At 46.6% G+C, this 22,905-nt stretch overlaps 1 protein-coding gene across 1 annotated transcript in view; it reads left to right on the top strand.

Annotated features, from left to right (window-relative positions):
* RNF126 (ring finger protein 126) overlaps positions 1-18,316 on the top strand; it is a 108,866-nt gene extending 90,550 nt beyond the window's left edge. Inside the window, exons 8-9 of the mRNA XM_086946738.1 lie at positions 5,109-5,224; positions 17,174-18,316. Of these exons, the coding sequence (XP_086802864.1) occupies positions 5,109-5,224; positions 17,174-17,323 (266 nt within the window). The 3' untranslated portion in view covers positions 17,324-18,316. The remainder of the gene's footprint in view (positions 1-5,108; positions 5,225-17,173) is intronic.
* Positions 18,317-22,905: the final 4,589 nt, after the last annotated feature.

Here is a 22,905-nt window from a genome sequence, read left to right on the forward strand (position 1 = left end):
GCGCGCGAGTTATAGTGAGTCCAACTCACTATAACGTGGGAATTTCAATGGTTTTGTATGAGTAAAATGTTCAGCTAACTATAACTGGTGTGAAACCTATGGTTTTTTCAGTGTGTGTATATATATATATATATATATATATATATATATATATATATATATATATATTCGCCTACTCTGTATACATGGGACAGTTGCATCCCCCATTTCCCCCTCCTAACCAGAGGCTAATAATGTCTCCTTGTTCGCCTAGGAAATGCATGTAGCTAATATAGCTGTTCTGACATATTTTTGGGAATAAGTATGTACGATCTGGAATTATAATTGTCTCAAATTAAATAGATGTAATGATACAACTCAGTATAGTGCTATGTGGTTTACACTCATGTTTGATCTGCAATGCGTATGTCTGTACAAAATCAATAAATAAAACAAGCATTGGAAATGCAATGGGTCTCGCATTAGGAAAGTTTGAGCGATTGTTATTGTAAATGACACTTTTTTATTTATGTGTTGGTTTTGAAAATAGCTTTGTCAGTTACAATGTCAATAGTTTTAACTTTCGCAAATGTGACACCTATAGCATTTGTAATGCAATGTGTGTTGTATTTACGTGACTTAGATGTATTGATATTACAAATAACAATGGCTTTTATTTTTGTAAATAATTAATACTTAAATAAAAGTTATTGTAATTTATAATGGCAATACCTTAAACGTTTGTAAATAACTTTTGTGAAGATTATGGTCAGTGTATTTTATTGTGACGAAAATCCAAGAACATTGCATTTGCACCTACACACACAGAGCCACACACACACACACACACACACACACACACACACACACACACACACACACACACACACACACACACACACACACACACACACATAGATGTGGTGGTGGTGGATGTGTTGGTGGATGTGGTGGTGGATGCGGTGGTGGATGTGGTGGTGGTCATGGATGCGGTGTTGGTGGATGCAGTGGTGGTGGATGCAGTGGTGGATGTGGTGGTGGTGGATGTGGTGGTGGTGGTGGTGGATGCGGTGGTGGTGGTGGTGGTGGTGGATGTGGTGGTGGATGTGGTGGTGGATGTGGTGGTGGTGGTGGTGGATGTGGTGGTGGTGGTGGGTGTGGTGGTGTATGTGGTGGTGTTGGATGCGGTGGTGGTGGTGGATGTGGTGTTGGTGGTGGATGTGGTGTTGGTGGATGCGGTGGTGGTGGTGGATGTGGTGGTGGTGGTGGTGAATGGGGTGGTCGTTGTGGTGGTGGATGTGGTTGTGGATGTGGTGGTGGTGGATGCGGTGGTGGATGTGGTGGTGATGGTGGATGTGGTGGTGGTGGATGCGGTGGTGATGGTGGATGTGGTGGTGGTGGATGCGGTGGTGATGGTGGATGTGGTGGTGGTGGATGCGGTGGTGGTGGGGGTGGTGGATCTGGTGGCGGTGGTGGATCTGGTGGCGGTGGATGTGGTGGCGGTGGATGTGGCGGTGGATGTGGCGGTGGATGTGAAAAGTTTGAGCTTTTGGTGTGTAAAATGTAAATACATTTTATTTTTTGTTTATGGATCTACAGATGAGCACAAACAATGAGCTATGGAAGGAAAGGGCTCTACAGATTAGCACTGAAACAGTTAAGGAAGGAAAGGGCGCTACAGAGGAGTACTGAAACTAGCTTAGTTAGGAGAGGGTTCTGCAGAAGAGAGCAGCATCAACAAACTTAGGAAGCAGAGGGCTCTACAGATGAGCACGGAAACGAGCTTAGGAAGCAGAGGGCCCTACAGATAAGCACAGAAACAACTAGCTTAGTTAGGAGAGTGTTCTGCAGAGGAGGGTCGCATCAAAAACTTAGGAAGGAGCAGGATCTACGGATGAAACTTGAAATGCACAAAACGGCATGCTAGCACCTTCAGAGCTGAAGGTAAACTACAGTGTTGTATTCGATTTAGCTTGGCTAGGCTTCAAGTGAAGAGTGGCCTTCAAAAATGCGTTTTATCGGCAACCAAGGATAAGAGACGAACTAAACCACATGCATGACGTGTTGCGACAACCTAACTGGTCACGTGTGATTTATATAAATTTCAGGTCCACAGAGAAATATTTAGGCAGTGCACCCAGGCTTACAGTCGTGATTCGGGTGGGGGGACAACAAGTCAAAAGGTTAAGAACCGCGGGCGTACTGTATTGCTTGGGTTGTGCATGAAGCAGCGCCCACAGTCTGAACTTCCGACAGCACATACCAACAAAGCTTGCCAGAGGCGCGGCGCCCGTCTCGTCCCCGATGCAGAGGGCTCTACCTCGGTGACCCTTACGACTCAAGCCAGGTGTGCAACAGTCACAAGTGACGCAATTCCAACATTCTCGTTTGAAGAACGAGTGTTTAAATTCAGCTACGTACGTGCTATAACGAGGGAAAAGGAGAGTCCACTTGAACAGAACGAACTATGTAAATTAATAAACTGATACAAACTTGAATTCTGGCGAAATGCAGACTGGTGATGGCAGAATAAAACGAGAAAGCAAGCTTGCTTAACAACATTCAAGCATACACAATGCAAGAATTCACATAATTGCCCGAAAATACGCAAAGATAGAAGAAGACGGAGGGAAGGCAGAGAAGGGGAGGGGGGAGGAGAAATGCGACACGGCGGGCAGGGGAGGGGGCGGAGCGGGGAGAGGGTGTGAAAGCAGCAGGGGCCCGGAGTGCGGCTGAGGGAACGGAAGAAATGCGACACGGCAGGCAGGGGAGGGGGCGGAGTGGGGGTGTGGGAGGAGTGCGCCTGGGGGAGGCAGGCGGCTGGGGGCATGTGCACGCGCTTTTAAGCTCAATGCGCATGCGCATTGAGCTTGAATTTCACGGGCACTGCAAGGAATCGCCACGATTCCTTGCAAGTTGGTTAAAGAGTGTTTAAGCCCCCATAGTCTCGCAAGCTCGATGCGCATGCGCATCGACAGGCGAGACCTAAAATGGTATTGAGCAATTACTCACCAAGAACCAAGCCTGATCAAGGTCAGCAAATATCCTGCAATCTCAGTTCACCTGTTGGAATATAGTTACAAGAATTTGAAGGAATGCAGATAACCAAGTTATCAGTGCCAGAAGAAAACTGTTGTGCACCATCCACAGGCCGAATTAGTCTTTAATTCAAAGAAGGAGAAAAATGCTTATTTTTGTTTGAGAAATGTACACAAGGCAAGTGATGTAGCTGGTTGGAACAGTCACTGAAGGCAAGCATGAATGAAGAACCGTGGTCGGACCCAGAGGGTCTTGTTGTGTGATATTAGTGTAAAGAGCTTTTATGTCCAATGTGCCCAAATGTTGTGATTCAGGGTTGAAAGGGACGCCGCCTTTGCCACTGATTAAATCAGTGCAGTCTCTAACGTAACCTATAGTCTTGGGTACAAGTATTTTAATGAAATGTTCAATATAATGATAAATTGGTTCTAAAATAGAACTGCAGCCTGATACAGTACAGTGACCTGGAGGGATTCCAGAGTTTTTGTGTATAGATCACTGGAGCGTGTAGAGTTTTATTAAGGAATTGGTCTTTATTGTCACCTAGAAAGCCCAAGTCTTTTCCATAGTTCTGTGTCTTTAAAAATGGATACGTTACCTGACACAGGTGCTCAGTGCGTCTTTGATTCTCAACTCGTTTGGAAAGTTACCTCTGACTGTCTTGGTTGTAGTCTAGAGTATCCGTAATGGTTTTTGTGCAGCGAAAGGAGTGGATATTTTTTCAAGCTTGTTCGTGTTAGATGTAGTGTACCTCCTTTCATTCCTGAGGGCATCAATGCCCTTCCAATAGTGTTTTCAGGTGCTATTAATTTTTTGGGGTAATGTGAGTCAGTGGAAAAAAGGTGGGTGGAAGTCAACATCACTAAACTTCAAATTACAAGGTGGTTCTTGGTCTTTAATGACCAAGTTCACTGTTCTTTTCCAGAAATGTTTATGCAGTTCATGTTTGTATTGACAAAATTAGGTTTAATAGTTGGTATAAAAGATAAACCTGTACTTAGGACTGAACTCTGGGGAGTGGGAGGGGAGGTCAGATGCACTTTGATAAAATAAAAATGGGAGCTATTGCAATGCCAGGATGCGTTACCATTGCTAATACTGTTTAGTTTGTTAATTCCACTGATTGGTAGGATCTTCTTGTCCACTTCAGGCCTTTTCACAAACCCTTCCTGGTCCATAACACGTGAGGGTTAGCCAATAATATTGGTAGTGAGATGGGTGGAGATCAGCTGTATCGTATTCAGATTCAGTGGATCTGAAAAACTTGTAAAAGGTCCTGTGTCATCTGCGAAGTTGGCCAAACATACCAGTGTACTCTCCTTGGGCAGGAATCTGATAGTGTTTGTCTGAAGTGATGTTTTTATCCGAGTTGGGGATATCTTTCTGTAGCGGGGACTGTTTCTTGTTCAAAGTGATACTTTAGAACTCAGCTATAGATTTGTCAAAGTTGTCTGAAGCTTTTTTGGCATTGGAATCTGAGGCCTGCTTAGTGCGTTTTTCAGTGTATTGTAGTCCGGAGTCAATTCCTAACACAGTCCAATGCCTATAGCATTGTTAGGAAATAAAACTACGGCAACACCAATACTTTACATCATCTGTAAATATTTCTGTGGCATTATTGATCTGCAGGACTACAGGAATAGAGGTGTCCTTGAGGTAGTTGGTCATGTAATGTAATGTTCTGTGATTAAACTTATTTTTAGTTTTTTCTCATTTACCAATTGTTGCTTTGTAGTGTGGTGTTTTGAGTGATAATGGTGGGTGTACTATAGGACTGACCTAGTGCAAAGAAGTAGAAGGTAAAGTGAAGCGAGGCAGCAGTCTGAGGTGCACTCGAGGCAGTGATTAGAAAGTCAGAGCTCAGCAAAGCTCACAGTAACACAATAAACTATGGTACAGGTGTATCTATAGCCCTTCTACCTATGCTCTTTGTTTGTTTGTGTTTTTTGTGACTGCATGGGCTCTGGCAGCTAGCTAAAGTCTTCTCTTGCACAGTCCCTTCCTCCTTCTCATGAGTTGTCCTCTGCTGAAGAGGCCATATAGAAGACCTTGTGAATGTTTTAAAACCCCTCCTTGATCTTGCTTTTCAGATTCTGTGTTGGAGTGCCCGGTTTGCAAAGAGGATTACAACGAAGGAGAAACAGTAAGGCAGTTGCCTTGCAATCACCTATTCCACAACGACTGTATAGTGCCCTGGCTGGAACAGGTGAGCTCTCAATACCTTGAACTTGTTCTGTGTAATGAATTGTGTGGCAACCCTTCTACTTTCATTGGTATTTGATGTGAATCCAAGGTTGTCTGGGCTGTGTGCTCTGTTCTAAGCTTGTTTTGTGGTAGTTCTTATGTAAGTTGTGTAGATTGTTTAGTAACACTGAAGTTGGTGTGGTGTCTGAAATAGTGAACAATGTGTCAAATAGCGGACAGCAACTGGACGTGTAAGACTCATTGCTGATGTGTTGCACTGCTGATCCAGGTTAAACAGTGTGCACCAAGGGACTAAACCTTCCAGATGCGATTCCCCTCCCTCTCGGATTCATTCCTCCTCCTAACCCTGGATTGCTTCTGCAGCAATAAACATTCCACAGCAGAGCAGCGGCCCATAGAATTTAACGCAAGATCACCAGTAGAACCTGCAGTCAAAGGCTGGGCAGGTCCCATTGGTTCTGGAGTCCCTGCACTTTCTGCCCTCTTCTCTGAGGCTTTTCCTAGGTGTCCCAGTAGCAAGATTTTGCTTGAGCGTGGAAGTGGGTCCATTGTGAGCCATAAAAGTTGACTTCCTTGGTCAGCCTGACCAGCAATAGGCCAGGTCTCCTGCTGAACCAGAATCTGTCCGTCCTGCACAGCAAGGAGTAGCAGCTCCTAAAATGTAGCCATGCTCTCCACTAGGCAGCAGATCTCTGGAAAAAGCAAGCTCCTGCAAGTTTAAAGTGCTACAAACCGACCATACCCAGGCGCCTAAGGTATTAGCTCCTTGGAGGCTGGTCTACACTCCCCTGTTTTGGGGTTTGTTGTCATTATTGGCCCACGTTGACCTCCATGGAGCAGGTACCTTAAGGGAAGAGCGCTCACTTTTATAACACATTACCGCTGAGCTGATTGCTTTTAATTCAAATTCTAATGTTTGCTCCAGAGGAAGCAGCTGCCTCTTCAGTAAATGCTAGAGTCACAATCCACCAGCAAATTCTGTTGGTTATCGCTTACAGCAGCTCTTGAACTATGGCGTGATACCAGGCGTGGCAGCGTGTTACTGGTGAGTCTCATTTTAGCAGTCTGAAGTGACTTTTCATACAGGAGAAACAAAGTAGTACCAAGTTCATTCAGGTTATGCAATCAAGCATGCACTTTCCCTAGTGTGAACGAGTTAGGGTTAAAGTCTTGGGGCAGCTTAGCACAAATAATTCATGCCTCATCTGGGGATCTTCTTACTGTGAAACCTGTGTTGACAGGTTCAGGTGTAAATGGAAGCCAGCATTAAGGTCACTAGGCTCCTGGCTTCCCCATCAAAGCCTCTAGACCTAAAGAACTAAGTTCAGTGGAGAATTTGAGTGTTAAGGACAGGCAGATACGCCCTGCAGTAACATTCTGTAAAAGAATCTTCTAGGCATGTGTGGCTGTAGATGCACCATGCTTTACATACTCCTGCCATCTGGTGTTGGATCCAGATGTGTGCACGTTATTGTTCTTTGAAAAAGTCTTTCAAGTCATGAGATGAAATTACTCCTCCTCTGTGATAATGGGCATGGGCATGGACTTCATTGTTAGATAGTTTTCTTTCTGCCATCTGGTTCGGGCATATATTACTGCGCTCCGGTTCGAGACTGTTTCGGGCTCCTTTCAGTTCGTAATTCACCCGTACCCTCATTGGTATTATTATCAAACACATTCTCATCTTTGCGTTTCGAAATCTGTATCGACGTGCTCTAATTACGGCCTTTCGAGCCTTGCCATTCTGGGCCTATCTTTGAATCTCTTCGTCTTAGCCTTAGAATGCCCTGCTGATGAAATGGACGCTATTCCATGTCTGCCTGAGACCCCACACTAAGTACCTGTGTACCGACCTTCACCAGGTCTGCAACCTGTGCTAGTCTCCCGATCACATTGAAGAAGACTGCGAGGCCTGCTGATCGTTTCGGTTGAAGACAACCTTATGAGACCGAAGGGCACATTGCAGGGAGATGCACTGTAGAGAATCTTTGGACAACAGGATCTGCAGGAGGAACACCACGATGCCTCTGTGACTACGGAGGAGGCGGCTTTTCCATAGAAGACTCGGGCTCCTACTCCGACTTGGGGATTGACCTCCGGATGCAGGACCTTCCTCTGGGTCGGGGTACTGCAAGTACTGATGTCCCTATCCTGCCACCCAGAAACATTTGGTTCCGACAATACATATGGCTACTGGGCCACCGCTGCCAGCAGGCCATTGTTGGCACTGAACATCTGCTACGGATGCCCGCCCTTGGTCTCGGCATGAAAGCACAGCCAAAGCCATTGGCGTCCGCACCGAGCCGAAGGCTCCGACCATTTCAGCTCCAAAACTGAAGCCCATCTCAACACAGAAAAGTTTGAGACCAGCATCAAATTTGCCTCCCCGTACTACTGAAGAACCAATCCTCAAGACAATGCAGGAACGGCTCACTCCACGGCAGAAACAATTACATATACAGCCTCAGACTGGCCACATCTGAGCCACAACTGTGGTATCAGCGGTCCCTCTAATGAATTGTAAATTGTTGTGTCTTGTAAAGCGCACTGCTACCCGGAGGCCTCATAGCGCTATAGACCGCTGGGGAACCCGTCCTGGCTTTCCCTGTGAGATAGTCCCTCCTGGGGGTCTCCAAGGTGAAACCAGGCATCCCCGGCGTTTGTGTGGGGCCGTTGTGGAGATGAGGCAAGCTAATGCCCAGAGTTGCCGAGAGTGCTCCCTGGTCGGAGTAGGCACCGATGCGAGAATTATCAGTCCGCTGATCCTGGTCCAAGACCCTGCCGCGTCGGGAATCGAACCCTGGTCCCGGGCCTTTCTCTGCACTCGGGTCTGCCGCCTCTAACCAGTGAGCCACACCTCTCCACCAACTCTCCTTTGGAGAAGCAGCAGACTTGCCAGTGCCTGTCTAAAGGAGGAAGACATACCCTTGCACTTGTCTTCACCTGCTTCTCCACCACCACCACCACCACCACCACCCCGTCTCCAATCTTCATTCCCCCTCTACACCTCATTCTCAGGGTGATCCCCTAGATATCACTCCACAGGGGTCCCCACATTCCTAGACTTGTGGGCATAGGGGTGTGGGGTGCACCACAGCCCCCAGGTCCCTGGTCAGATTGTGATGTTGATCCCCAGGGGACAAATCCAGACTTGTACCTTGCCAGACGTCCCCTTCTGATGACACCACCCCATATCAGGAGCTCAACAACGGGCCTCAACATACCACCAGGTCTGGCTCCATAAAAACATATAGAGGAGGATTTCTTCTCTGAAACCCTATCCAGTATACATAGGGCTACCCAATTTCTCCTTATTTTAAAAGGCATGATGCACCACACTGATAACCTCTTAAAAGGCCATGCACAATCGTGCATTATTACTTCCAGCGTCGACAAAAAATGCAAAGTTGGACCCTCGGACTCTATTTACATCCAAAGGCAACTTCCTCCTGCTCCATTAACTGTGTCCAATGCCTGTAAGAGGGCTAATTTACAAACCACAGCTGATGCTCCACCTCCTGATAAGGAGTGTATACTAATTGGTGCTTCAGGGAGACGAGAAGCGGCACAGTCTGCCACATACGGGTGGATTGCAAATCTACAAGGCCTATTAGCCAGGTATGAGCACGCCCACTGGGACGAAATAGAGGAACTCCTCCAGTACCTCCCGGAAGAACGTAGGAAAAGAGGGCACAAATTTGTAGCGGAGGGATAACTAACTGCCAAAAACTCCATTTGGTGTGCCCTGGACTTCGCAGATACAACAGGCAGGTGTATCAATACCAGTATATTTTTACACAGACATGCTTGGTGGCTCCATATACCTTGCTTTATAAACAACAGTGGTCCATAGGCAAGCTAAATTAAACAAACAATGAAATATAGACACAATTGTAGCTATATTTGGTTTCCGGACGTGCCCAGCTGAGCGAGGGTCTACTGTGTTCGAGGCATGTGGGCTGCTGAATTCATATCTGTGCATAGATCACCGCCTAGTGTTGGGTCCGGATGAGTGCACATTGTTGTCCTGGAAGAGTCTTCGAAGTATCACGAAATAGGTGGCTCCTCCCCTGGACTACAGTGCGTATGGGCATCCTCTCCATCCTCAGATTGTTTTTTTCCGCCATTGGGTTCGGATGTTACTATCTTAGCTCAAGTTAGGAAAACTTTCTATAAAGCCAAAAGGCTTTCGATAGCGTCGGTATCGTTTCGTTCGGTATCTGCGCCTTTGCTTAGAGGACATCGAGGACTCTACAGGTTTTTTCTTTCCACACTCTACCCGATCTTAGATCTGAAATGGAAAGAAGTCCATTCAAGCGGTGCCCCCTTTGCAATGCAAAATACCCGCACATCGATGTCCACCCGATGTGCAACAAGTGCCTGTCCCCAGACCATAACGAAGCCAACTGTATGGCCTGTGCACGGTTCAGGTCGAAGAAAACCCTCAAGATTCGATGCGCGGCTCGACTGGAGTCGAAGAAGTCAGCACCTGTTCCTGTGAACATCTTCGGGACCGAAGACGAGGAGGTCGTTGATCTGGAGGATCAGGAACACTGCTCCGATCCGGCTTCGGGCCATGACTCAGAGTATGACGCCGAAGACGAGGAGGTACAAGACGAAGATGAGAACGTCGTCGATAAGGTAGGAGACGACGTGGAGGCCCTTGGGGCCGTAGAAGATAGCTCAGGCGAAGAGCTAGGCCAACCCATGATTAAGAAAGCAAATCAAAACGCTGTCGACACCCTTCTAACACCTTATACTGAACAAGCATTTGTATTAGAATTGTAAAGGTGTTATAGTTCATTGTTTTGCTGCACTTTGCCACTATTCAATTGGAAGTGCCGCTAACCACCAGCTTTTGCCTAAAAAAGCCCCTTTGTTTTTGTTTTCCTTGTGTATATGTTATTGTGTAAATTGTGGGTCACAGGCTTGTGCCCCACAATGTATATTTGTTGAAAACATTTCTTGTAACTGATTTATAGTAAACATTAGACCCTCGCCCGGCTGGGCAGGTCATGAAACCAAATATAGCTACGACTGTGTCTATATTTAATTTAGCTTGCCTATGGACCACTGTTGTTTATAAAGGACTAATCCCAAGGTCCATGGTTGACTTATTTGGACTCCCTTGTTGTTTAAACACATCCATATACCTTGCTGCAAGCCAGAAGTACAGCAAACATTTTTTAATGTCTCCTTTGACAAGGAACACCTGTTTGGCCCACATATTGACCAAGCGTTAACCACCTCCGTGTCCTTCTTAATCTTCTCTAAATCCTTGGTTGCACTCTAAACACCCACACCCTGTGGCTTCTTTCGCTGCTTATCATATAGAGCAGATTCAAAAGCAGTGACTTCCTCTCCTTTCCCTCGATCATTTAACACCTGTCGGGGGTCGATTACAGCTGAGTCTCCTCACCTGGTGATCCTCAACATCGAATCAGTGGGTCTTGAACATTATCCAACATGGTTATTGTCTGGAGCTCATCACCACTGCACCAAACATTCCATCTCTCCCTCACAAATTCTCTCTGGAACATAAAACAGACTTTCTCCAGTCATCTCTCTATCTCCATCTGTTAAAGGAACACCTGCTGGAAAAACAAGTCCATTCTTGGGAACTCCACCCCAAATCCTCCTCCCATACTTCCACAAGTGGGGGTTTCCCCAGATAGACCTGTTCGCAACCACAGACAACACAAAATGCCCTAACCATGCATCCAGTTTCCCACACCCGGTATCCAAGGGCAATGCTCTATGGATGAACTGGTCAGGGATTTTTGCCTACGCTTTTTGGCCTCTCCCTCTTCCGTTTCTTGTTCAAAGGCTCAGGCAAATGTCTCATCCTCATTCGGGTGGCGCTCACATCATTACTCAACCTGTCTGTAGTTGCCCATGAGAAGCTTCCTCTCATCCCACTCCTTCTCACTCAAAACCATGGGGAAGTCGGGCATCCAAATCCATAGGAACTCAACCTTGCGATTTGGCTCCTGAGGTCATAGAATTTGGTTAGTTGAATCTCCCACCTGAATGTATGACCATTCTCTAAGAAGCGTGTAGGCCTACGACTAGAGCATGCTATGCAGCTAAATGGAAAAGATTATTATTTTTCTGCCATAATAAGCACATTGACCCATTTAATGCAACTGTGCAAAATAGTGTTTGCTACCTTCTTCATTTTACAGCTCTCTGGCCTTGCCTTTACTTCAATAAGTTTACATCTAGCTGCAGTGGCTGCATGTCTCCAAAACAGGCAGCACTTATCCTTGTACGAACTGCCAGTTATTCGGACGTTCATGGAAGGCCATAAAAGAGTCATTCCTCCCAGAATCTCAACAGCACCTAAGTGGAATCTCAATATTGTTCTCACCAGACTTATGGGTCCACAGTTTGAACCATGCATGATTGTTCCCTCCAATTTCTGTCTTGGGAGGTCTCGTTTTCAATTACCATCACTTCACTTAGGCGTGCCTGTGAGCTCCAGGCACTGGCCTTAGAAGAACCGTTCTTCCAGCTGAACAGGGATTGGGAGATCATTCTCACAAACCCAACAAGCATTTACAATGCAATGGTTTTGCCTTTGTTAAAGTTAGAGCTATTGGCATTGCTCTTGACATTATTTTTATTTGTTTTTTTTTAACATAAATAAATGGCATTGTCATTTACAATGCCAATAGCTTAATCTCTCGCAAATGCCACACACAAACACCCACACAGAGCCCCCCCCACACACACACAGAGCCCCCCACACACACACCCACACAGAGCCCCCCACACACACACCCAAACAGAGCCCCCCCACACACACAGCGCCCCCCCACTCACTGCGAGCCCCCCCCCCCACTCACTGCGAGCCCCCCCCACACACACTGCGAGCCCCCCCCACACACACTGCGAGCTCCCACACACACTGCGAGCCCCCACACATTGCAGGCAACAAAGGCACGTAAACAGCTCTTAGGCGTAAGGCATTCTGAATCATAATTTGAGTAAGCTGAGGTGGGGTTGCTTTTAGAGAATTGTATGCTAGGAATGTCATTCTATTGTAGAAGACCAAGACAAAAAAAAGTAGAAATAATATTTCAACAACAATAGAAAATGTAAGGGAAATATATTTGGAGTGTCAAGATCATAGTTCTGACCTATAGAGAGAATATTTCAACTAGGAAGTTAATCTTCTTTGTTTAAGGATATCCAATTCCCTAAATTAACACTTTAGAAAATACTGGAATAAATAAAGGAAAATCTGCAGAGCCAGTTGGTTTTCCGGAAAAGATATACTAGTTATTAGAGGAATAATGAGTTACTGTAGTTCAAGAAGTTATAAACCAAAAATGGGAACATAAGGACGGGGACAACCATAAATGGTCAGAAGCTTCCATCCCCTTAATAACAGCAAATCAGAAATCCCATGAACTATATGGCACGTAGACCAATCCGAACACAAGTCAAAGACCAAGATATTAGAACATGTGTTAAACATTTTTTTTACCTTGCACTGTTCTAGATAAATAAAAAGTGTGTCATTCCAAACAGATACCAAAGCCATGCCAGGATTGCTGCCACCAACCCCACTTTTACAGCTTGGTTACATCAGGTGGTCGATATCATCAAAGTCACCAAAGGTTACAACAGGGTCAAAAGGACTGACTTAAGGTAGCTGCAAAGAAGTTCTGTGAAATATGCAGACTGTATCAACAATAAGTCTGACTTACCTCCTCATTTCCAGACTTCGATAGAAATAGTTCTTAAAATTGGTAATCTCTCAGGCCACTTCAACAAGCATGAGAAGTCAGGGCGTATGATCTGGGTTCAAGTTGCATCCTGATGAGACAGGACCCAGAGATGTTATCGTCTTTATTCTCATCAGACCAAATGATATATGTTAACTATGGTAGAATAAATTGCCATCATCTGTACGGCCCAAATGAAAGGCAAAAGTATAATCAATAAAATAATGATCTGTCCCAAGCTCAATTCCTTTTTCAAGAATAACCTTCTGGATGAAGATAACTAATATTCAAAGAAAGCACAATTCAGAAAGTTCATTTTGGCCTCAAAAGGGGTTAGGATGCCAAAGGAAGAAACTAATCAGAACTATATAACAAGCATTTGCAATTGAACAGGTCCGGCAATTGCAAGATCTAGAGCCATTGGCATTGACTCGCGCGGGGTGAGGGGGGGTGGGGGGGGGACAAGACTTGGGGGTGGGGGGGACGGGACGGGACTTGGGGGGGGGGGGGGGCGACGGGACTTGGGGGTGCGGGCGGGGGGGGGGGACGGACTCGCGCGGGGGGTTAAAAAGTACATTTTTTAAAAATAAGAAACTCTCTTACCTCGTGAAACATCCCTGGCTTGTGTGCACAAGTAATCACACGCTGGGTAAGGACACCCTGCCAACGCTCGCCGCACAAACACGGCCAGAAGACACATGTGCAACTGCACAGCCCCGCCAGAGTTTCCACCCGGGCCTGTAGAAGTTACACACACACACTCGACAGGAACTCGCACTTGTATGAGGAATACCCCCTCTCTTCTCTCCCCCCCCCCCCCCCCCCCCCGAAGTTCTCTCAAGCGATAACAGGCTGTGTTAAATAAGTGTGAAAGAGGGAGGAAGGTGAACACTGACCTTTGAGCATTTCGATAACCCGCATGTTTTTCTAGAGCACCCACTAACCCCTCCTCACCTTGATAATGGATCTCCTGGCTCCGGCAGCCGCAGACGGCGCACGTTTTCCTCCAAGTCTGATTCTCAATCTGCATGTTTGATCCTCTGCAGCCCCCCACCCCTGCACGTGCTTCATGTTTGATCCTCTGCAGCCCCCCACCCACACCCCTGCACGTGCTTCCCGTATCCGCTGTAAGCACATATTCTTTTTCACCCTGTCCATTTAAACAGCTTGCTCCTCCCTCACAATTGAGGCACACGAGTGCATCTGTGCACGCAGCAGAGAGGCCAAGGACTGGTTGTGCAGGTAGGGGGGCGGGAACGGGGCCGGGGAGACACGGAGAGCGAGGCAGCGGTAGGGGGGCGGGAACTGGGAGCCGAGGCACCGGTAGGGGGGCGGGAACGGGGCCGGGGAGACACGGAAGCAGAAAGGCGCGGAAACCTACCCCTGGCCATGGCCATCTCAGGTAAACTGCCTCTGGAGCCGCACACGTTTCCCAAAGTCCTAAAGCGATTACCCAAATAACCGTATTTGCACAATGAGAGCCATGAACTTTCAAGGAGAGCACAGCGGCGAGATGTGTGTTTACAAATCCTCATGTAGAGCTGCCTATTGTCTGCTCGTTTATTGCACAGTAACGGTAGCTGTTAACTGCCCTTACTCCTCACATCCTTGAAGTTCAGCGATATCCTGTACTTGCCAAGTTGTTTGGACTGTTTTTTTGCATTTTACAGGCATGTGTGGTTGTTAGTAATTTACACCTGTGTCAATTAGTCATTCGTCTTTTTTCACATTATAAGTATTTTCTATTCGTTATATCACTATAAGGGTATTCGGTCTATCACTATAAGGGTGCATTAATCTTTTTTGCGTAGTCTATCGCCTGTTTAGATCGCCACATTTTGGGGTATTTACACCTGACCTTGCAAGTCAATGTCCTTCTTTATTGTGGTGTTTTCCTGCGAAGCAAAAACATCTAAATAGACAATGTACTCTGAAATAGGTGCCTCCATGGCGCAAGTAAAATCTTGAAATCTTTGTGCAGGGAGGCCCGCAGTCCTCTGGGTTTCTGTGGTGTCCGCATTCACAGACAAGCATGTTATTCGAACAGGTACATGCCTTCTCACAAACCTGTCTGAAAACAATTCATAGTTTGTACTGCTTTCAGAGTTCTATTTGCTTTTCCAAGTGTGTAAACGTGTGCACTACACGGACAGGCACGTTCTGAATTGTATACAACAGCACAGGTGGCAAGTGTTTTAATAAGTCAGAATCAGTGTCAACAAGTGTGGGGGGGGGTGCGGGGGTCGACATATTTCTCTTCCTAATTCGGAGTCTTTAGGCAAGTTTACGCGGGAACGGGAGCCGAGGCAGCAGTAGGGGGGCGGGAACGAAGCCGGGGAGACACGGAGAGCGAGGCAGCGGTAGGGGGGCGGGAACGGGAGCCGAGGCAGCGGTAGGGGGGCGGGAACGGGGCCGGGGAGACACGGAGAGCGAGGCAGCGGTAGGGGGGCAGGAACGGGAGCCGAGGCAGCGGTAGGGGGGCGGGAACGGGGCCGGGGAGACGCAGAGCGAGGCAGCGGTAGGGGGCGGGAACTGGGAGCCGAGGCAGCGGTAGGGGGGCGGGAACGGGGCACAGGAAGGCGGGTGCCGGCTCAATGCCGGACCAGATTCGGGGGCGTTCCTGAGGGCTTTTGGCTGACGTAGCGTGACGTAGCCAAAAGCCAAAAAATCTCGGGAAAGCCCCCGAATCTGGTCCGGCATTGACGGACAGGCCCGTCTTCCAATGGCTAGCCTCCATTTATGGAGCTAGCCAATGAAAGACGGGGGCCGTTCCTGTCTCCTGTACTTGTCTCATTAGGTTTTCGCCTGCGCGAAAAAGATGCGCAGAGCGCATCTTTTCGCCAGGCAAAACCTAAAAACCTTCCAAATAGGGTTTCCTCTTTCCACCTTAACTAATCCATTGAGGTGCATGTTTTCTTTCCTCAACTAGACTCCGTTGCAGAAAGGGCACTTCAGACACTGCTATGCTTCTCACTCCAAGTGACTGACTAATATCCACCAATGACATTACTTCATATTCCACCGTATTAATTCACCACTAATCCTTTGTAGGCTTCCTGAATAGCGTGTGTCAACAAATGCTATATAAATACCAACCTTTGTCCTCCTCTATCCTTCTGCTATCATTCCAAATCCAAATATCTGACTACCTATCCACCACTTAAATGCATACAGACATGTTACGGTAAAGCTGAAAGGACTTTACCTATACCCCCTAAAGCACACTACGCGTAAAATCGAGGTGTCCATGGCTGTCCTGTGCAATATCCCAAGAGAGGACCTATGAAAGGCAGCTCCATGGTCTACACCACACACTTTCACGAAGCATTGTGTGGATTTTCTAGAGCGCCAACAAGCTAATGTGGGCCAGGCCGTGCTATATACGCTTTTCCAAAGAACCACAACACCCGCAGGTTAGTCACCGCTTCTGAAGAGGACTGTTTTACAGTCTATGCAAAGCATGTGTATCCACAACTACCCAGGCCTCAAATGGATTACTTAGCCTGTAAGCATTTGTTCTTGGCTTGTAATGCTGTTGATTCGCATGCGCCCTCCCTCCTCCCAAGTAACCGGTGGCCCTTGCAGGTCCTTGCACCTTTTCATATGCATAGACATCTCTTTACTTATACTTGCATCCACTCCATTCTCACCCGCCTGCAAGAAAACAATCTATCCATTAAAATTATGCCCATGCTTATTATCACCGAGAGGAGGAGTCTCTTCACCTCGTGACTTGAAAGACTTCTTCGAAGAGCAGCAACATGCACACACTCGGGCACAACACTACATGGCAGGAGTATGCAAAGCATGTGAATCTACAGCACTGCGTGCACACACCTGGACCCAACACTACATGGCAGGAGTATGCAAAGCATGTGAATCTACAGCACTACGTGCCACAAACAGATGCTTACAGGGTAAGTAACAGAAACATTTTTGTAAGAAATACCCATTGACATGGCTCTAGCATAGGGATGAAGGAAGGTGAGGCATGGTGTGCATAGACAGGAGGGCCTAGGCAAAGTCAATCTTCAAGATTCTCTGTCTAGAAGGCTGTGACTTGCAGGTCGACTTTGGGTAGACTTTGTGTCGATGCGTATGTTTACATAGAACAGAGGTTTAGATTATTCCAGGGTTTTGAATTGTTTATCCCTAACTTTCCTTTCTTTTTTTTTTTCTTCCATCTTTCTCCTGCTTATTACATTACATTACTGAAGCATGACACGTGTCCTGTGTGTCGAAAAAGTTTAACTGGACAGAACACAGCCACAAACCCCCCTGGACTGACTGGGATGAATTTCTCCTCATCGTCGTCATCTTCGTCTTCCAATTCTCCCAGTAACGAGAACTCTACCAGCAACTCATGAAGCTGAAAAAACTTTGCCTCCTCCCCTCTCCCACCTCTTCCCTTCCTCGTTCCCTTTTGTCCTCTCCTCCATTCCTGTGCGCGTCCTCCGGTTTTCTGGAACATTTTGAGCAGCCGAGAAGTCATCGAGCTGAAACCGGAAGCAGTCATATACGCAGAATCTTTTGCAGCAGCTCCACGACTGCCACAGGCCAAGCTCGCGTCATGTCTGCAATCTCCAGGTCCGTCTGAGATGAGAATGGCTGTTTCTAAGATTTCTCCCCAACGGACTCGTGAAAACATGCCACATCAGAAGTTGGCTATATCCCCCACCCCCTTTTTAACCACAAATGCTGAGTTATCAACCGAAAAGTGAAAGACAGAACTTAAAGGAATCTGTTCATGTGGTGGTAAATTCGAGATCCTACCTCCCTTTCTTTTTTTATGCCTTGAAGTTTTTAACCTTTAAATTAAAGTGTAACAGTTGAGATGCACCCAAATGGTGTGTGGTGACTAGACACTTTGCACTGGCCGTTGAACGTACAATCCCTAGGTGTTTTGTAGGCTACCTCTCCCTTCCCCTTTGCCCACTTACCCTCCGCGCCTCTATTCAAGAGTTCAGGGCTAGAGGTGGAGTTGTGACCTAAATTATTATTGTTGCTCTGAGGACGGACGTTGCAGCCCATTGAGAGCAGCACTGAAGAATTGGAGTAATGTTGAGAGCAATGAGTCAGTGATTGGCACTGGTAGTGCCCCCTATCGATGTGTGCATGGGAGGACCTGTCTAGTTTTGGGTGCTTTACAGAATGTCTGGCCTAAAGCTGGGTCTCCAGGACCCCTGCCGCTGCACCCCATGCCATGCACCCACTCGACTCCTGACACCAGTGCAGTCCAGTTGCACATCTCGTGAGAGCCAGCACTGGGACCACAACTGGATGCGACCTGCTGTAATGACCGGGCGACTTGCTGTAAAAACCTGCTGCTCTTTTAACAATAAATGCAATTTTGAAAGACATGTCCATCTGAGCTATTTCGCACAGAATTAGCTGTCCTCTTTGCTGTCCCTGCTAAATGTGCCACATTAGTTAAGGAGATGCATATACATAGGAAGTTGCCCTGGTTTTGTTTATCCTCCAAGTTTTGTGTCATTATTGAAATGGAACCCTTACCTAAAAGAACACGTTCATCCCTACCTCTCCTAACCCCTGTCCCAGTCTGCCTTCTCCATTCTCTGTCCGAGGTTGTATGCAGTTATGGAATTTCCACTGCTTGGTTGCCATGGTTGCCAGGAAGCCATGTCTCCGTAAGCTTAAGGGGGATTTCTCTTTTGCCAAGGGCCGTAGTTGTTGCCACCACATGTGCTTGAGAGCCTGTTGGAGATTAATATGCTTCAGTCCGTTTACAGGATGCTGGTGGTCGTTACTCTCCGCTTTGTATTCCAGGAATGTGCTCTGAAGGGTAGGTCCAGAGCCATGTCGAGGAGGCTGTGAGTTTGAAAAGACTCAGGAGTAGCTGCCAGCTCCTTGGAAGTAGAGCATGGTGTAAGCAAACTCAGTCTAAAGATGGATGCAGTAGGGCCCACTCAGTAATTGGTGTAGAATGCTCTCTGGATGCTATCTACCTCCGAATGTTGTGCACTTTGTTTTCAGGGTGGATATGTCCTTAAGAGTGAATCGACTACTTGAAAAGTCCTGCTGTGCTCTGTGTGTATGTTGTATACCATAGTGCATGCAGACTGTATATGCTTGTTTCTGTGAGCCCTGGGGTCACTTTTGCATAATCCTCTGCTTCCCCGCATACCACATATACCATGTCCTCCAGCTAGGCGTTTTGTTTATTTTGATTGATGACTGGGATCTGGGAAAAGCTTCACAGGAAGGGACCTCTCCTTGATTTTCAAGTGTAGAAAAAGCTCCTTGCCACCATGCTGGAAGCTAAATGCCTTTTCTTTAAAACAAAATATAATTCAATTAATATTTTTGTTTCTCTTTACAAAAAACTGTTCCCAGAAGAGCCAGGACATTTGTTTGCAGTGATTCCTGCAGTTAATAATGATGGAACCCATTTCATCGTCCAAGATGTTGTACCACTTCGTATTTTTCAGTACCTCTCTGATTTATGCTTAAGTTATCAACCTTTTCTACAGTTTGTGGGGAGATTTTCGCATTCCAGATTTTTTTCTTAATCTGTATGGGGGTTTGCAGGGGCCCATTATTGTATTACAGTAGACTGGTTATTGTCTGATGGATACTTTCTAACTGGAATTTCCTCACCTTTTTAATTTCCCCCCGGCAGTATACTGGATCCAGAAAACTCAAACACATTACTGCTTGGGGGTATGTTATGCCATGCTACCCCTTATCAATGTCATTCCACTTCAGAAGTGACTAACTGAACTGAATGTATGCACCACCTATGCTCCTTGACTTGTGTTCCTTTATTACAGTGCCTTCTGATGCAGTCCAGAGCGCTGCTCCTTTTTTTTTTTTCACTCTGTAAAGAGAATGTTCGAGGCATGTGAGCTGTAGATCACATTGTTTGCATACTCCTGCCATTTAGTGTTTGGTCCAGATGTTTGAAAGTTGTTTTTCTTCTATGAAGTCTTTCCAGTTACAAAGTGAGGTGACTCCTCCTTTCGGTGATCGTGCACATGGGCATCCACTCCATTGGTTTTTTCCTCCATCAGGTTCGGACAATTGTTGCTGTGGTCCGGTTCAAAACCGTTCTTCGATTCTCCTCGACGCACAACCCTCTCTACCTCAATGGTATTGTTCTTGTACGCGTTTCCCACTTCTCCGCGTATGGTTGCGGTCTCTGAAAAATTCTTTTGATTGGAAAGCTTTGTGGATGGCCTTCGGGCCTAGCCACGGCTGATTATCTCTGTCGATGGAACTGACAATGTTCAAATTTTGCCCTCAGTGCCACGCGAAGTATCTGTGCACTGATTCACACAGTGTGTAACTTATGCTTCTCTCTGGAGTACAAGGAGGAAGACTGTGGCGCCTGCAAATCATTTAGATCGAAGAAAACTCTTTGTGATCGACGTGCCCGACGTCGATAAATGCAGCGTCAAAGCATCGAAGATACACTGGACATCTTCGGTGAACATTCCAATCAAGAAGATGTGGGGTCATCAGTGGCAGAGGAAGAAGAAATCTTCTCCGGCCAGGAATCCTGCTCTGACCTCGAGATAGACCTCGATGACCAGGATTTGCAGCAAGGGCGGGTTCACTTGAGTACCCATGACCCCCCTGCCCCGCCTACTTCCCAAGAAAAAAGACAAGGCTTCGGCACCACCTCTGCCATCTGGCAAAGGTAGGCATTGAGATGACGTTTCTGACTCCCAGGCTCAGCTCCAAAACACACTGTCAAGCCTTCAGTTTCTGTATCTGCTCACCAAAAGCCCTCTTCGGATCTGAAACCATCCGGATCGAAGCGAAAATAAGGTTCAGACCGTAACTTTCCACGCCGAAAATGAAACAGCCTTTGGAACCGGTATCTTCTACATCTAAAGAGCATCACATCTTGGCACAGAAAACACCGGCGCCGAAAACAAAAGATGCCTCGTCCGATCCAAATTTAGACGTCTCACCAAAAAAGGATTGAAACAAAAATCTCTATATTTAGGTGGAATACACACTAAACTACCTCAAAGACACAAACTTCCAGATGTGGCCACTCCTTACAGAATTCCTTTAAAGAGGAAATATGTGGCCCCCAGTCCTTTTCATATACCACCGCCATCCACTCCATCACCACCCTCTCCTCCTTCTGATCCTTTACAGATTACACCTCAGGATTCTCTGCAATCTCACCATAATGATGATCTTGATGAAGAGGGTACACATTTGCCAGTAGACCCATGGTCTCGCTTTACTATTGATCACCCAACAGATAAGCCATCGCCCCCCAGATAACAATGTAGCCTACTAGGAACTCATTGCCAGGGCAGCGCAATATCATGGAGTTGCACTTCATAAGGAGGCATTAGAGTAAGATTTTTTGTTTGAAACCTCCGGGTCCGCACGTAGATTGTTGCAGACACTTCCCATGCTTAAGTGCATGACGAGACACGCAGATGACCTTTTTAAGGATCCTGTGCATGCTCGCATATTAACTCCTAGAGTTGATAAAAAATATATGGCCTCCCCCCACTGATCCAGTTTTGATCAAGGGGAAATTACCTTTAGATTCACTAGTAGTATCTAATGCTCGTTAAAGGGCTAATTCCCAAACATCTGGAGATGCTCCTCCACCGGATAAAGAGTCCAAATAAACTGATGCTTCTGGCAAACGCGTAGCGGCACAGGCAGCCAATCACTGGCACATTGCAAATATGCAAGGCCTTTTAGCCAGATATGCCAAGGACCACTGGAATGAAATGGAGCAGCTGCTTCAAAATCTCCAGATAAGCATAAAACTAGAGCCCAGGACTTTGTAAACGAAGGGAAACTAATTTCCAATTAGTCAATAAGGTGTGTGTTGGATGCTGCTGATACCGCAACTAGAGAGCTCAACACCAGCATTCTTCTTAAGAGACATGATTGGTTAAGGTTCTCAGGAATGAAGCCCGAGGTCCAACAATTCATTCTGAACACACTAGTCAACAAAAAACATCTTTTTGGACCTGTTGTTGATCAGGCTTTAGAAGAAAATGAAAAAGGACACCGATGTCGCCAAATCTGTGGGAGCACTCCAGTTCCCTTAAAATTGAGATTCCTTTCGGCTGTCCTTTTACCGAGCAGGGTCTAAAACCACACCCTGAGATCAAAATGCCTGTAAAGGTAACAACCTGTTGTCCCCTTCAAGAGGATTCTTTTGGGCAGGTTACAGAGGGAACAATTCCAAGGGTAGAGGAAAAGGCAGCATGCAATGTAATTACCCTTCCCCAAATAAACAGTGACTTCCCCCGGACTATACCACACCTGTCGGGGGAAGACTGCAACAGTTCCTCCCCATTTGGCGGTATATAACTACAAGCAAATGGGTGTTGGGAATTATCCAACATGGTAATTGCTTGGAGCTTACCACCAATCCTCCAAACATTCCACCTCGTTCTCACAGAATGTCACCAGAACATTTACACCTGCTCAAACAAGAATCCCAGTCTCTCTTGCTAAAAGGAGCCATAGAGCCTGTACCGTTATGTCATGGGTCAGGCGTACTCCCTGTATTTTCTAATTCCCAAAAAGGGCGACTCTTTGAGACCTATTCTGGACCTCCAAGAACTAAACCACTACATACTGTCAGGACATTTCCACATTGTGACACTTCAACAAGTGCTCCCACTTCTACAGCAGGGTGACTTCTTGTCTACTCTAGACTCGAGACTCCTATTTCCACTTTCCAATTCCTCCAGCTCATTGCAAATATATCAGATTTGTGATAGCGGATCAATATTGCCAATTCAAAGTACTCCCGTTTGGAGTCACCTCTGCTCCCAGAGTATTTACCAAATGCCTGGCAGTAGTCGCAGCTCATCTGAGAAGACAGCACATCCATGTATTCCCATACCTGGACGACTGGCTCATCAAAGCCAGTGCTTACCAGAAGTGTCCAACACACTCGAGCCAGGATTCAGTTACTACACCAACTAGGGTTTAC

This window comes from Lissotriton vulgaris, chromosome 12 (assembly GCF_964263255.1).
Source record: "Lissotriton vulgaris chromosome 12, aLisVul1.2, whole genome shotgun sequence".
NCBI classification, from domain to species: Eukaryota; Metazoa; Chordata; class Amphibia; order Caudata; family Salamandridae; genus Lissotriton; species Lissotriton vulgaris.